This window comes from Strongylocentrotus purpuratus, unplaced genomic scaffold (assembly GCF_000002235.5).
Source record: "Strongylocentrotus purpuratus isolate Spur 01 unplaced genomic scaffold, Spur_5.0 spur5_scaffold_4, whole genome shotgun sequence".
Lineage (NCBI taxonomy): Eukaryota > Metazoa > Echinodermata > Echinoidea > Camarodonta > Strongylocentrotidae > Strongylocentrotus > Strongylocentrotus purpuratus.
In genome coordinates this window covers 21,842,135-21,858,860 of record NW_022145610.1, presented here as the reverse complement: position 1 = coordinate 21,858,860, position 16,726 = coordinate 21,842,135, and the positions used below count along the sequence as shown (strand labels likewise).

Here is a 16,726-nt window from a genome sequence, read left to right as displayed (position 1 = left end):
CGTAATTGAGTTTGACATTCCTATTAGAGACCAAAAAAAATATGACTCCCTCATGAATGGCATATCTTTGGAGTGGTTTGATAATTCTCTTAATGTGGATGAGAATATATTTAATCAAATTTTTAAAGATCTATTAAGTCAAAAGAAAATGTCTAAGTATACATATAATATTTTGCTGAAGAAATATAGTTGTACTAATGCCAAAAGGGAGAGTAAATGGGAGGAACTATTTGGCCATCAACCCAAAGAGAAGGATTGGTCGATTATTCATACGAGTAACTTTTGTTGCACGATTGAGACTCAGTTAAGGAGTTTTTATTTCAAAATTTTCCATAATGCTATTGGTTTTAATGCATTTTTGTTCAAGATTGGGAGAAAGGAGTCTGCTAATTGTTATTTTTGTTCAGATTTTCCAGAACTTTAGATCACTTGTTTTGTGACTGTAGGAGAGTTTTACCACTGTGGGAAAAATTGGTGGATAAGATTAACACTGGCACTGATCACAGTTATAATCTGACTTTGTCAAAATTTAATTTTTTGTTTGGGATACAGTCAAGGGACAAATACGCCTCTTGTATAAATTTTCTCTGTTTATGTTTAAAATATTATATTTACTCATGTAGGTTTCAGGGAAAAGAACTTATTTTCGAAGCATTTGTTTCAATGGTAAAGTTCAAACAAAAAATAGAATATAAAATTGCCCAAAAGAAAAATAAGTTACAAGTCCATTTTAAGAAATGGTCTATCAAGTTTAACTGAAATTTAGGAGTAGTCTTGCAAAGCTCTGTTGTCATTAACATCTTCATTGACTTTTTGAAATGTAAACTTGCCCTCTGGGAAAGTATGTGAGTGTGTGTGTGTGTGTGTGTGTGTATGTGTGCATGTTTATGGGTGCATGAGTGCGTGCCTGTTTTGTAGTTTTAAGATATTATATTTTATATTGCTGCTTTTACTCTGTTAATTTTTCAAAAATAACAATAAAAACAGAAAAAAAAAAAAAAAAAAAAAATTGTTTTGATTGGTTGTATATTTTTGTCGGAATTTACTCATTCACGGAACGGAACTACAGTCGTGACCACAGCCGCTGAATAAGCGGGGGAGGGGGGGGGGGTTGCTCCCGAATATTAGGAAAAAGCGCCGGCCGCAAAATCGCTCAGTTGGGGAGGGGGGGCGGGGGGCGGGAGTGCGCACGTATTTATTTTTAATTTTTTGTTGGCCGGGGGGCACGTCCCTGTTTGCCAGTACATTTTTGGCGCAATTTGGGGCTGATTTCAAGATTATTTTTTTTGCACGTGCCCCCTGTGCCCCCCCCCCCGGATCCGCCACTGTAGAAGGCTCATAGTGGTTCGAAAATGTGGCCAGCGCTCGTACGTACGTGATCACGTGATATCCGCCATCTTTGTTAGTCCTCTTTTTGTGTTGGCCGCATTTTTCTCAACGACAGTTCAGGCTGGAATTCTCGAAATTTGTGAGCTGAAAAGATCGAGCACTAAGCAAAATGGCGGCGTGTGCACTCGAGCGGATCTCACAGCGCGTTCAACGGCCACACGTCTAATCGTGCATTGTGAATTGGGATGAGCACTCTACGTATTTTACAGTTCTGTGCACTTGATCGACCCATGCACTCAACGCTGTGAGTTATGGTCGACTTCTTTTATGAGACAAATCCAAGCAAACGTTTCCATATGCTCAGGTTATTGCAAACAATAGACTCCCGTTACAATGTACCAATCAAATTGTGTGCAGTAAGAATGTACAAAATCGACTTCCTCAATAAAAATCTACTAAGCTTTCTATGGACCAACATATAAGGACCATGAAGAAAATAAAGAATAACATGAAACCAAGCTCATGGAATCCAAGTCGGACTTGAGTTACGTGCGGTCCATATTTTTTGTAAGTTCTAACTAAACGCTTGATTACAGGTGGGCCGAGTAATCTACTCATTGGTTGCCTTTAGGTTGGGTGAGAGTGCATTTAACTCCTATCTAATCTCTTTAAGCTCTTATTCTGAATATAGTTTTAAGACATGGAACTACTAGCATACAAGACAAAACTGTTTTTTCGTCGATAAGTATATTTCAAGTGATAGGAGCCTACAGATAAAATGCACATATTAAAGGGGCATGTTCCCGCCAGTGCAGTTATCGCTGCTCTAGTCATCGCCATCTTGGTTCCGAAGGTCGACTTCTAATTTGCATACAGCTGCCAATCAAAGTACGCGCGGCCTGGCCTGCCTTCGCCAAACCAGCTGATTGCTGCCGATCGCGACGTCACGAAAGTGGGCGGAAACAGCAGCCGAATCTTAGAGCCGAACTGCGATTGGTATTACTTCGGCACATGTATGTGATAATCGGCATTGTCCGGGCATTCGGAACATGCCATCTGCGTAAGAGCCGTATTCTGTTGATGTCAATAGGCAGCTAGCACCGTCCGCCAGCGGGTACGTATTTTGAACGCCCTCTGGAATACGGGGAACATGCCCCTTTAAGTGAAATCAGGAAACCCATATTGGTATCTTTAAACAAAATAAAAGAAGATTTAGCCTATATACATATGTGTTGGAGAAAGTAAAAAGGGCACTTAAATATCAAAAGGAAAAGGACACCTGTTAGAATAGAAAAGGAGCACATGTCAAATTACAAAGGGTAAACAGAGGTGAAAATGTGCACTTCTTGCACCTAAAAAGGGGCACTCACAAGATAGTGAAAATAGGGCGCTTTTGAGAATGGAAAAGGGGCATCTATCAGAGCATTTCTGAGCATTCCTGTCCAATACATGAATACAAAAGTCAAATATTTAGTCAATTAGATATGAAAATATCATACATAAAATTATCTGGTGCCCGGATGTGACAATATTCAGGCACATGACTGTCAAAGAGATATTCTGGCACCTCGTTGACGACCTGGGTATTCAGGCACTTCACTGGCTATAATCATACTGTTTCTAAATGTAGCGAGCGAGTGAAGCGAGCAAGGAAAAAACATTTAATTGCTCTTAAAATGTTACTTCTTTAGGAAAATATGAAGTCTCTAATATTTTGTTACCATGAAATTGACCTTTATCTTTCAATGGATCCTAAAATAGATCTTTAATTAATTTCTGTCGCGGCACCCCTAGAGACTTCTCGAAAAGGGTGCCGTTACGATAAAAAGGTTGAAAAACGCTGCTTTTATATGACGTTTCTTTTACGATATTTAAGTCTTCTAGTCTGTAAGCTCTTTTCGCCTTAGATGATACTTTATGTTTCTTTATAACATAGTTTCAGATAAATTTCCTTCAGTCTGAAAGGATAAAGTAAAGTAATGTACATTATTACCTCGGGTCCGTAGAAAGCCGAAACGGTCCATATACCTAAGGCTGGATGACTATGGAACCTATACTCGCCTGATAGGAACCCGGAAGGCAGGGCTTGAGTCTGTCTGAGTCTTTTTACACTGGTCCCACTTGGATCAATTATTTCGACGTGGAGCTATAAAAACAAGAATGAGAAAAAGATGATTGGAGTTGAAAAAAGGAAGATTAAAAAGGGAAATATCATTGCTTTGCTGCTTTAGAAACCGTAAGGTAATGACACTATACTGTCGCTAGTTTAACGAAATTCTCAACTTTAAAACCCTGGTCAGTACACACCTAACCTGAAACTCTATGGCCCGAATTCACAAAGGAGGTTTGTCGACAAACCTTGGTTTCGTGCGTCATATGACGCGTTTTTACGCGATTTTTTACAAACCTGGTTTGTAAAAACGCGTCGAAACGCGTCATATGACGCACGAAAACTAAGGTTTGTCGACAAACCTCCTTTGTGAATTCGGGCCTGAAAGTTTCAGTAAAAGTAACATTCATGTGACAAAAGAATTCGGGCCTGAAAGTTTCAGTAAAAGTAACATTCATGTGACAAGTTAACATCAAATGAAAAGCAAAGCACAAATGTCACACATGTATTCCTATTCACGAAATTGAATGCGAATACATACCACCGTCTGTCCGGTGCATATTTGAAAGCTCGTTTTGCACGGCTCCGTGACAAGAGTATAACATCGCACGCTACTTAATCGAATTAAACGACGCAATAAGCTTTTTGAATGTTGATTTACATATAAGTCATTCAATTTGGCACGAAATTGAATGGACGTAATGTTAATTCAGGTGCTAAGTTTACGAAGTTGGGCGGAAAACCTATATAATTATCATCATCACGATTATTGTATTATTGTATGATGACGATATTACCATTATCATTATCATTATTATTATTATCATCATCATCATCATCATCATCATCATCATCATCATAAATTCTATTATTATAAAAGCGAAACATGAATGTACTTTTAATGACAAACATGAAAGGAATACATATAATAATAAACTTCACAAATAACATCGGGCAATCAGTTAGGCCTACCGAAATTGGTTCCCCGCCCAATTCCATATTTTTGTCACTCAAATGAAATAAAGTGGATTCAAATTCATATAATTGTAAGTATATTTCAAACTTGCGGTAACAAATATAACAGATTACCTCTCGATCCGATGGAAGCATTTCCTGATCCAAGGACATGACCTTGATTATCACTGGAATGAACAATGAAATAAAAAGAGTTGAATTATTATCCATACAGAACAAGACCACAACGACTATCGACAAATCATGAAGAAAACTTTTAATAATACTATTCACGTTCACACATCAATATATAGTTGGGAGGCACAAGGTTATTGAAATAGCCGTAGATTGATTTTTTTATTAATTCTTTCGAAGTTTTGCGATCGTTTTACAGATTCTGTGTGTGTGCATTTGTGCGTGTGTGTGCGTGTGTGTGTGTGTGTGTGTTGTGTGCGTTTGCATGTGTTTTTTGTTTCGGCCGGGGGATAGTGGTGTGTTTGGTCGAATGGTTTTTGTTTTGTTTTATGTTACCACTGATTTCATTTTTTGTTCATCATTCGTAGAATCTATGAATTGAAAACGAATTGAATTATGTCAAGATGAAAACAAATTGTGGGTAGGTAGACTTGAATTTCAATTTGGTTCGAAGGGATGACTTTCAGTGTGGTTAGAATGGATAATGGGTCTGGTATCGTATGACATTATTCAACTAAACTGAACTAACCTTTGTAACAAGTCGAATGGCATGAGAGTATAAAAACAAGTTAATTGGTACAGAAATTAAAGACCATCAATACTACTGGGCCAGAAGGGATTATACCAAACAGCGAGGTCACTGACAGGTGGCTATCTTATTAACTCAACTAACATAAGAAAAAGAGGATCATGGGGGACTAACAGGCACCGATTGGGGAAGTTCTCTATATAGAGGGAGCAAGTAGCTACAAGTAGGACAGTGGGACTTTAAAAGAAATCGGCGAAATATATGGTATTCATGTTATGTATAGTACTATGAACAAGGGAAAAGTTTCGAAAATAATATCGCTAGTGATATTCGTTTGTCTCGCAATGTGGTCAATAAGGAATCTAAAAGATCACGACGTTTCGTATGCTACTGCGATACTTCGTCAGGTGATAAAAACTACTGTAAGCAAGGGTCTTTTATACTCGACGGGAGGACCGTGCGGAGCGGTCCATAATTCGATCGATAATTGGAACAATAACGCACAATGCCTATTGGTCGACGCACACGGTGATCGACCAATCACCAGGCCGCTGGATTCGGCCGCTGGTTCGGCTAATACACCAGGCCTATTGGCCGACGCATACGGTACTCAGCCAATCAACGGGCCGCTGGATCGGACCGTCTGCTGAATGGAATCGACCAGTGTTGGCTGGCAGGACGGCGAGTGTCATGGCGGCGTATCGTCCGCATCCAAAATTCGGGGATATCGATCCCGTTGTCTCTGTTGAAATTATTAGGATTGAGACGGATATTGATAGCTTCTTTCACCCTCCGTGTATACCAATGCCTTTCCTGGGAAAGGCACTGAACCCCGTCCCAGTCTGGTTGATGCTGGTTATCCCAAGCATGTTCGGCTACGGCTGAGTTGTCAGTTCGACGGAGTCTGACGTCCCTTTTATGCTCAGTGATTCTTTCTTTTATCGGACGGGCAGTTTCACCGATGTAGGATCTATCACATCCTTTACAAGGGATGTTGTACACAATGCCGTCCCGTCTATGTGGAGGAATTGGATCCTTGGGGCGTGTAAGTTGTTGACGTAGGGTGGTATCTGATCTGAAAACCGTTCGAATGCCATGGCTCTCTAGGCGGCGCTTGAGTTGTTGGGAGACCCCACCAATGTACGGCAAGACTGTAAAAGTCTTGTATACCTTCTGATCCCTGGGTTCCGACGATCTATTCTTGGTATTGTGTATAAGAACGCATGGTTTCGTTTGACGTAGTTTCACTCTTCACCAATGTACCGATTGAGGGCGCATGCAATGCTACATTGCAACACTTACAATCAGACAGCAATTTGTCTACCCGTACCGCACTCTCACCGGAACAACTCACTCAACTCCTCGAGTTTGTTCTACGATCCACATATTTTCTGTATAAAGGTTCATACTATGAACAGACAGAAGGGGCAGCCATGGGCAGTCCAGTCTCGGCTGTCGTGGCCAACCTATACATGGAGAGTTTCGAAGAAGAAGCGCTGGACACATGTCCCCTCTCTTGCATACCTCGTGTTTGGAAGAGATACGTAGATGACACCTTCATCATAGTTCCCATCTCTGAAACAGATAAGCTGCTTAAACACATGAATAGCCTTGAACCAACCATCCAGTTCACATCAGAGATAGAGTGTGAAGGGAAGATAGCATTCTTAGACACTCTAGTTCATAGACACGACAACCATAGGCTCTCCACCTCAGTCTATAGGAAGCCTACCCACACAGACCAGTACATATCGTTTGACTCTCACCATCCCATATCGGTGAAGAGAGGTCTAGTGAAATGTCTATTTGACAGAGCTTCACGCATTGTGACAAGTCCACAACAGCCATGCAAAGAACGGACCCGTGTTCGCAGCGCCCTGAGTCTCAACGGTTACCCACGCCGTTTTATACACAATACCAAGAATAGATCGTCGGAACCCAGGGATCAGAAGGTATACAAGACTTTTACAGTCTTGCCGTACATTGATGGGGTCTCCCTACAACTCAAGCGCCGCCTAGAGAGCCATGGCATTCGAACGGTTTTCAGATCAGATACCACCCTACGTCAACAACTTACATGCCCCAAGGATCCAATTCCTCCACATAGACGGGACGGCATTGTGTACAACATCCCTTGTAAAGGATGTGATAGATCCTACATCGGTGAAGCTGCCCGTCCGATAAAAGAAAGAATCACTGAGCATAAGAGGGACGTCAGACTCCGTCGAACTGACAACTCAGCCGTAGCCGAACATGCTTGGGATAACCAGCATCAACCAGACTGGGACGGGGTTCAGTGCCTTTCCCAGGAAAGGCATTGGTATACACGGAGGGTGAAAGAAGCTATCAATATCCGTCTCAATCCTAATAATTTCAACAGAGACAACGGGATCGATATCCCCGAATTTTGAATGCGGACGATACGCCGCCATGACACTCGCCGTCCTGCCAGCCAACACCGGTCGATTCCATTCAACAGACGGTCCGATCCAGCGGCCCGTTGATTGGCTGAGTACCGTATGCGTCGGCCAATAGGCCTGGTGTATTAGCCGAACCAGCGGCCGAATCCAGCGGCCTGGTGATTGGTCGATCACCGTGTGCGTCGACCAATAGGCATTGTGCGTTATTGTTCCAATTATCGATCGAATTATGGACCGCTCCGCACGGTCCTCCCGTAGAGTATAAAACACCCTTGCTTACAGTAGTTTTTATCACCTGACGAAGTATCGCAGTAGCATACGAAACGTCGTGATCTTTTAGATTCCTTATTGACCACATTGCGAGACAAACGAATATCACTAGCGATATTATTTTCGATACTATATCCGCAATGAGTAATATATTTAGCAAGGGAAAAGTTGCTTGAATGACTTAATAGTGACATTATCAACTTACTAGTAATTCAGAATTCCAGTACGACTATCACTCGAATTTATAATTATTTTTTTTTAGATTGTATCCCGTAATAGCGGAAATATTTAAAATTTGACATTTTTAGTAGTTTCCCTCTTTATTATCTTGGCTAAATGCAACTCGAACAAAAAAAAAATCTTCCTTGAATACAATTTAGCTACAATTTCATTTAAAATAAAAATCGTATAAATGCATATGATTATTACAGTATAGTAACATTAAAAAGTAGTAAGAAAGCAATAAATTACGTACAGAACAAAATTTAAATAAAGGAAAATACAATGGGTATTTCAAATACAGCATAACAGAAATATGGACAAACGCATACATATAAAGAGAAAAGTTACAATGTATACGTTGATCAACAGAACAAAAGTGAGGGAAACTAAATAACAAATAAAAAAAAGTTTAAATTTATACAATATATAAATGCATAAAGACAAACTAAAATGTTATATGTATGTGATGACCTAAACAACAGCTTTCCAATTGTGCCCAATTGCTGTCCTCCCTTTTGGGGAATTGTTTGCAAAAAAGGTTGAAAAAATGTACCCACCGGGAACCGAACTGGCTTAAAACACCAATTGGTTGGAAATACATGTATGAGTCAGAATAGCTGTAAATAAAGCTAATAACCTATACAACAGCTTGGCAACTCTCGAGGAAATATTTATAATGTAAAAGGAAATGAGAGAATCAATGGATGCGCAGCAAAAAAAAATCAAAATGGAGTACAATCTAATAATTTGCAATTAACAATTACAAAGTGTCTTAACAATTTCTTCTAGAATACGGAGGATTACTTTTTCTCGAGTTTTTTTACATCTAGTAAAAATGTGAGTACTATGCAAATATTGATTGCAAGCGTTATTTTCTTCAAACATAACTTCTTACTTTTAACAGAAACTAAACTTTTATTCATGGTAAAGAGTAAAACTTTTGAGGAGAGCCCTATACAGGAATTTATCTTCTTTTGGTGATTAACAGGCTTTATAGCTGATAGGTTCCATTTTTGTTTGTTATTTTAGGCCTACTTTGTTTTATGTATTCTATATTATGGTTATAATCCATTTTGTTCATGGGAATAAGATAAGATGAGATGTATATTATATAAATAATTGAAACAATGAATTACGTAACTAACCGAATAACTAACTGACTAAAAATAATGTTAAAAATACCGTACCGTCTTGGTTAGGGGTGTAGATTGGCTTGTCCGTCTGTACGAAGACGTAACCAGATTGAAGAGTGACCAGGATTTCTGTTTCCTTTTGGAATGGGTAGCTAGGGTCCAGAGATTCAGCCTTTAAGACCATGTGTTGGAAATCTCCTTCATTTCTCATCAAATTATCGGCTTGAATTTCGACCGTAAAAAGTTGAGATGAACCTAGATCAAAGCAAAGGGGTATAGTCAGTGGTATTTTCTATGGAGCTCGTTCAGAAGTAAACGGCTTTTTCTCATTTCCACCATGTCCATGTGTGCATAAATGGCAACTGCGCAACATAGTTCACTACGCGTCTCAGCTCTGTGTTTGCTAAAGATTTTAAGTCATTGAAGAAAATTGAAACTGCCGCAGTTGAAATCTGATTGATGCTTAATCGTATTTCACCATTCATGTTTAACAGAGTTGGTGTGACCATATGGAAATCACAACATAAGGCTCATTTACACATCCAAAATACCATTTTGAAGAAAAAAAATCATCGATATTTTGAACTACCATTTACAATACTGGAAAAACCAATGAAAAACCTTCGAAGTTTGCTCATACCTGTTTTTTTTTTGGTGAGTAGTGCTCATGTGCGACTCGTTGGTGCCCCGTATGCCCTGTATGAAAAAATGACCCCTAAAAATCTAAAAAAACCATAAATTTCTCATACCAACTCTGTTTCGTCTCAATTTCTTACAGTATCTTTATATCATAATTGAGCATACCCATGCAGAATTTCACGCTCTAATGGCTATGCACAAAATAAATAGCGCCCTCTATAAATTTCTGAAATTGGTTTTCTTTCTGTGGCCGTAGCTTCATCGTGTCTGGCCGAACCCGGAGCCATTTTGGATTTAGATACTTGAATATCAAGACTTCCAGCAAAATATACAAATATATACCCTAACGCTGACCGACTTTTTAAAAAATTGCCCTCTAAATTTGCAGGTTTCAAGAAAATTGCGAAATAACTTCAACTTCCTCAAAAATGGCGATCTTGATACCTACGTCAACGAAACTTAGCAGACAAATGTAACCATACACCTGACAATGGTTTGTCAAGTTTGGTAAAAATTGATGACGATATGATGATTGATATTTACTATGCAACACGTAACAGCCCGTTAAATGCGTGGAGTACATTATGTGTATATTAAAATGGTTTCAGACTGACCGCAATGAAGTGCCCTTTTGAATGATACCAAGTACGGTATATGTTCACGCAGACAATTTTGAGTAAATCGCATTTGAACAAGGGTTACTGTACGTATTCCGCTGAGTATCCGCCTAGTTATAACACGTATCGGCTATGACGTCATTTTTACAGACTGCTTTTCCGCATCCATGTTGGCCCGAATTCACAAAGCAAGGTTTAGCTCAGACCAAGGTTTAAGTTTAAACCTCCTTTTGTTTCGCCAAACCTCCTTTTGTTATTTATAAACCTGGTTTGTAAATAACAAAAGGAGGTTTGGCGAAACAAAAGGAGGTTTAAACTTAAACCTTGGTCTGAGCTAAACCTTGCTTTGTGAATTCGGGCCATTGTGTCTGGAAGCCGGATTTTTAAAATCAAAAGTCAAGGGTGCCATTTTAGACGCCATTTTATACTCTGCATGATTGTGTTATTATGGACGGCTGTAAGTGCGACATCACGCGTCATCACGTGTTCTTCATTAACCACCATCCCATTCGTCTTGCACGCAGTGCTTTCGAGTCCTATCTAGGTCCCTTCCTTTAATCCGATTCCTTTAAAAGTTCGTAGTCACATTTTCTAGGATCCCATCAAGGTCACTGAATTCTTCTTTTTCCGGAATCCCTCTTGCCTGGTCGTCAAGGCGCCATTTCGTCTGAATTTTAAGGTCATTTTGCCTTTCTTTCGGCCTACCTATCGCCACTATCCTAAATGCTACAGACTTCTAACAAATTGCTCTGGATAGTCCGGGGGAGGCTCGTTCGTTTGACAAGTAGAAACACGGGCGTGAATGCATGCCCATCGTTCTGATACGACTGCAGTACTAGTTGGTCAATTGATTTCGTGTGACCGCGTATTTTTCTGTCCTCGACAAGTCTCCGATTCATTATCCATTACTGACTGCGTGCAGTGCATATTCGGTATGTGAGCCTACATTAAACCGAACGTGACAATATCCAACATTTGTAATAAGTTCATGTTTTAAGAAGGGCAGAAAAAAAAATGGCGAAAGTTTAAAATAAATTGGAGAAATAATAAGAAAGTTATGAATGCTTGGCAATATGTAATCAATACATTTGTGCAAATCTCAATTTGACAATTTGTTCAAACATCTGATTGGTGCCCATTTTGAATAATGATTAATTCTCCTTGTCACTTTGGTTGTAAATGCCTCTTAAAAAGTTCCTCTACCTCTATGAACCAATGTCGCTTACAAATGGTGCCCTTTTACGGTCACCTAAAGGGCTGTAGGACAATTACCCCCCGGATAATTACCCCCTCGGAAGGTACCCCCCCCCGGAAAACCACTCCAAGGACAATTACCTCCCTGAAAAATGACCCCCTAGGAAAATGACCCCCCCCCCCGACGACAATTACCCCCCGAAACCAACTTATTATTAGGGTGAACTTCCCTTTAATAACGAAGTGTGCCCCTTTTAAAATGTATTATGGTCGTTTTCAAAGCTATCAAGCGTCCCTTCTTTAGGCCGAGGTAATCAAGAATATAAAGGATTATACAATGGTGGAGTTTTCAAACTCAAGGCAACTGCATTAAAATTACCAGATGTCAATCATGTTAAACATACTGAGACATAGTTATCATACGTGCTATATAACAAGATAATGTTATCGCCCCTCATCTCCCCAGAGCCAATAAATGTCTCATAGTCTGGCTTACAGTGCTTCTTATTTAAAGCGACTGAGAGCAATCTTTCTCAAATTTGCTCCAAAACTCGCTAGCTTCACTCGATCGCATATATGATTGATTAACTAGCATATTAGGGGTCTTATTCATTGTTTTATTGTGAGATTGTGCTTAAAACCCACCAGAGTCCGTTATTTTAATGACAACAAATCGGTCGCAGTGAGGCCTTAAAATTATATTAACATTCTTGCTCGCTTGCTTTGCTCACTTTCAAATAAATATTCACCCAATCACACAAAACAGCAAAGTATGGTGCTCAAGCAGGATCTTGGACCACGTAACGAGTCAATCTTGAAGATCATCCCTGATATAAATTACAATTTAGGATGTATACGATGTTTAAAAATGGTTATTTATGGCTTTGAGGTTACCCCTTGTAGGTGCACTTTTTTAAGTTTGAAGTTTGAAGTTTAAATTATTCCACATTTTACATAGAAAAACAGTTTATATTCTTTTCTTTTTTATACAGGCGTATATTATATTGAGAAATGATTTCACACAAGAGACTGCACATTTTTATTAGTGCCCCAACCTCTATGAAAGACCCTCTGTCGCCCTTGCTATTAAGGTTGGAATTTCGTTTACTACCTGGGCTGACAGCTCTTGTATCTTCCGAAAAATGTACACCCGAACCAGGCCGCCTCAAAGAGACTCTCACTTGAACATTCTGAACGTTTGGTGTGGATCTGATGAGGGTTACGACGACGCTCTCGGGCACATCAACCCGAAACACGTTGGGAGAGGTCACGAAAAAGGTGCTGTATAAGAGAGAAGAAGGAATATAGAGAATAAAGAGAGACGTATGAGAGAGAGAGAGTGAAAGAGAAAGAGAAGAGATGTGATAAGGAGAGGTAAAAGAGAGAGATAGACATAGACAGACAGAGAGAGAGAGAGAGAGAGAAGGAGACAGAAAGAATGGGTAGAGTGAGAGAGAGAGAGAGAGAGAGGGGGGGGGGGGAGAAGAAGAAGATAAAGAGAGAGAGGGTAAAAAAGAAGGAGAGAAAGTAATAAAGAGAGAGAGAGAGAGAGAGAGAGAGAGAGCGGATATGAACTAAGAAGAGCTGGTATGGTGTGGTATTCATTTTCAAAATCATAATTAAAAAAGCCCACAATACACACAAAATGGAAAGTACGTGTAAAATCAAAATTATATAGAAAACGGATTGATAGCGGCCCACTCTTTGTAAAAACGAGTTGATACAAATACAACTTGAACGTACATTAAAAAGAAAAGAAACCCAAATAATTATACTCTTAATCGGAAATTAAGGACATCTAGAGCTCATAGTACACATCTATTATTGTAACCCCCCCCCTCTCCCGCCAAACTGAATTGGCATAAAAGATACATCCTTTAAAGATCACAGCAAAAATGATTTCGTATATTCAAATGTTTGCAGAAAGTGCTCGAGTTCTTCGATAATTTAATATAAAATGGTAGGTCATTGTATTGACGTGACCCTCGGTTAAAACATCACGAAAAAGTGAGAGGGAGAGAGAGAGAGAGAGAGAGAGAAAGAGCATCTTACTCCAATGACATGACTTTAGAATGTAAAATAAAACACTACATAAAATTATGCCTAATGTGTGCTGACGATGATGCAGGTTACCCTGGTGGCAATAAGATTTATAACGGATGTTTGACGACATAAAAGGTGAATGGAAAAGTAACTTTTTGAATAATTATGACAAAGACCTCACGTAAATGACGTAAAAAGAAATGTCCATGTAAAAATGATAATAACCACATTTGATTGATTTTGGATTATATACATACATTGTAAAAAGTTTTAGAAGAAAAACAAACCCATAGAAAACGTTAATGCACAGTTTCTGTAAAACCACTCTAATCGACAGAGAAATACTTTTTAAAAGTGAGAAAGAGAATACTCTCATTATATTAATCCTATATTTTGTAATACCTTGTGGCTTCTGGTTCTTTGTTGATGGTGCCACTTCCTATTTATTTGCGTAACAAAATATGCTAGTGCACATCAACATTTTACACCAAATACGACATTTTGCGTAAACACAGGTACAAAATATTTTGTTTATACTTTTTCGGCTTATCGATTACACACAAACTAAAAGTAACCATTTCCACGGAAGAAAAAAGATTCATACGCCTGCATAATCATGTTTGCAAACATGAGAGACAGAGGGAGAGAGAGAGAAATAGGGGAGAGGGGGGGGGGGGGGGGGGGGGGGAGGAGAGGAGCGAGGGGAGGGGGAGGGGGGGGGAAGAAGAAACCGAAAATGAAAATAATCGAGAGGGAAACGAATTGAAATTCAAAAGAACTTGTACAAGTGAAACGCCTTTGGCGAAATCCTGCATTTTTAGACGTGTTTTAGGTAAGCCTATATGCCAAGAGACATAAAATGCTTCGGGCCATCAAGGCTACATGGAGTTTGGTCCGAAAGTTCAGTAATCCGAAGTTTCACGTTTCATGTATTTCGAATTCTGTTACTACGAATGCTCGTTTGTTCCAAAGGTTCGTTATTCCGAAAATGGAATAGGGTTCAAGGATAGAATGGGGTCTCAAGTGTTCACAAGGTTCTTAATTTCGAAACGCAATAGAATTAAGAACCATCTTCACAAGATTTTGGAAAGATTCGGAATAATACCCACATCATCCTCGATATTATCAACTTTCGGATTAAGACAATTTCTGAATATAACGAAACTTTGGAACTTACCATGAACCTTCATAGAAATATACACCAATTGCTTGAAATCATGAAACCTATTCATTTCTTCAAAAGTATTAACGCCTGGTGGAAGAAATGGGGAATTACAAAAATACATACAATAGAAGTATACAGTGCGTATAAAAAAAAATGTACCCAGCTTTAGTAGCTCCTGATTAACAATTCATAACCAATATGATTTTGAACTTGATTTCATATTGAAGAGTACCTTATTTTTCGTCCGATGATGACCTATTTATAATATTTCTGCCACGGATGAATGAGCACCAGGGTCTTTAAAAAGTGTTGTCGAAATCGCCTTGTACCAAGTTTGGGCTTAAGGAACGAATATGGGTCAGGCCATTATATGCATGTGCTTATTTGGTCTTAAATCCTTTTAAAAGTTAAATTTATGCCTCATGCTTCAGTGCTTCAGTGTTTAAAATGATGCGTTTTATCTAGTCTTTTTAAGAACCTTGTTACAGGATAACCTTTAATTATTTTGAACAGCCTCATAACTTCTTGTCTCATGACATCTAAATTCTCTGTGCTCACTTTTCCGCTGCGCCATTTGTTTATCTCGAATAGCGAATGAAAACTCAAACTTGACTAAACCCATATGCAACACAGAACACATATGATGATAAATATCAAATAAATTGACAGGAGACTTTCATGAAAAAATATAACATCCCCCAAAAAAATTATCCATTTTGTATCACTTAATGAGAAGGTTTACCTTAAACAAGGGATGCGAATGAAGTCAAAATTGTAATCATCGTAACGAAGAGAATATCATAAATGTTTACGTGTAATAAGCATTTCCTTGAGTTTGAGTTGTTATTAATACCTTTTTTTATTCCACTGCCTAAAAGTCAATGTAAATAAATGAGCATTTGCTTTTGGAATGAGATAACACTCTCATAATACCTTTTGACCCCCATTCATTTACAAGAGGATTTTGAAAATACTTTTAAAAAGCCTGTTGTTCAATAATCCTCGGCAGTAGAATTATGAACATGTATTATTTTACAGGGTATTGGTTCCTCTTTACGATGAAATATGATACAAGGTCACATACTCATAACTTTGAAATAAGAAAGCTACCTAAGTAGGGTACATTATTTGTTATGCACACTGTACAATAAGGAAGGTGAAAACAAATAGTTATAAAAAGACGGACGGAATAGATAAAAAACATGGGAGATTGTGAGAAAAGAATACGTAAATAAATATTTGTAATAATATCAAAACTGGAAGGAGGCCATTGTTACTTACGCAGGTGAACTTTGAGTCACCCCTCCCGGTACAAGTGATGCACTAATCGCGATTACAAAGATGAGAACAAACGACCCCATGGTGATCGAGACACCCATTCATTGACAACGTCTTCGGCAAGGTGTTTCGTCTTCACCAAATCTAGGAGGAATCTGCAGCACCTTGACTGATCATGCAGTAGGTTAGAATTCAAAAGGGGTGCCACACCGACGACGGCAAACGCTCAATTGACGTTCGTATCAGGCAGCAACGAGTTTTATTGCGCCCAATGTTGTGAACTTCTAGTTCCTTAAAGTAAACCGGTAACATTGTTGAAGGTTGATGAAAAAATGCGTAACTTTGGTATGAAATGTTACTTGTTATCTTCCTTCTACTGTACTTACTCTCTAACATGCCACAAATCCTGACAAAATTCTCAAACCTCAAAGATATTTATGGTTTTCTTTGAAGGCGTAGATATGTAACCCCCATTCTAACAGTAAGTTTTCCCAACCAATCTTTTAATTTTCCAAACCGTTTTTCCATGAATGGAATGGTATATAGAGCCAATTCATTGCTTCGTGACGATTTACATTCACCTAAAATGTAATCAAATTATAATAATATAGCTGGGAGAATTAAGGAA

At 38.8% G+C, this 16,726-nt stretch overlaps 1 protein-coding gene across 1 annotated transcript in view; it reads right to left on the bottom strand.

Annotated features, from left to right (window-relative positions):
• LOC100892832 (complement C3) overlaps window positions 1-16,345 on the bottom strand; it is a 121,737-nt gene extending 105,392 nt beyond the window's left edge. Inside the window, exons 1-5 of the mRNA XM_030997027.1 lie at window positions 16,102-16,345; window positions 12,724-12,893; window positions 9,217-9,417; window positions 4,529-4,581; window positions 3,323-3,475 (exon numbers count right to left, since the gene is read on the bottom strand). Coding sequence (XP_030852887.1) covers window positions 3,323-3,475; window positions 4,529-4,581; window positions 9,217-9,417; window positions 12,724-12,893; window positions 16,102-16,199 — 675 coding nt within the window. The 5' untranslated portion in view covers window positions 16,200-16,345. The remainder of the gene's footprint in view (window positions 1-3,322; window positions 3,476-4,528; window positions 4,582-9,216; window positions 9,418-12,723; window positions 12,894-16,101) is intronic.
• Window positions 16,346-16,726: the final 381 nt, after the last annotated feature.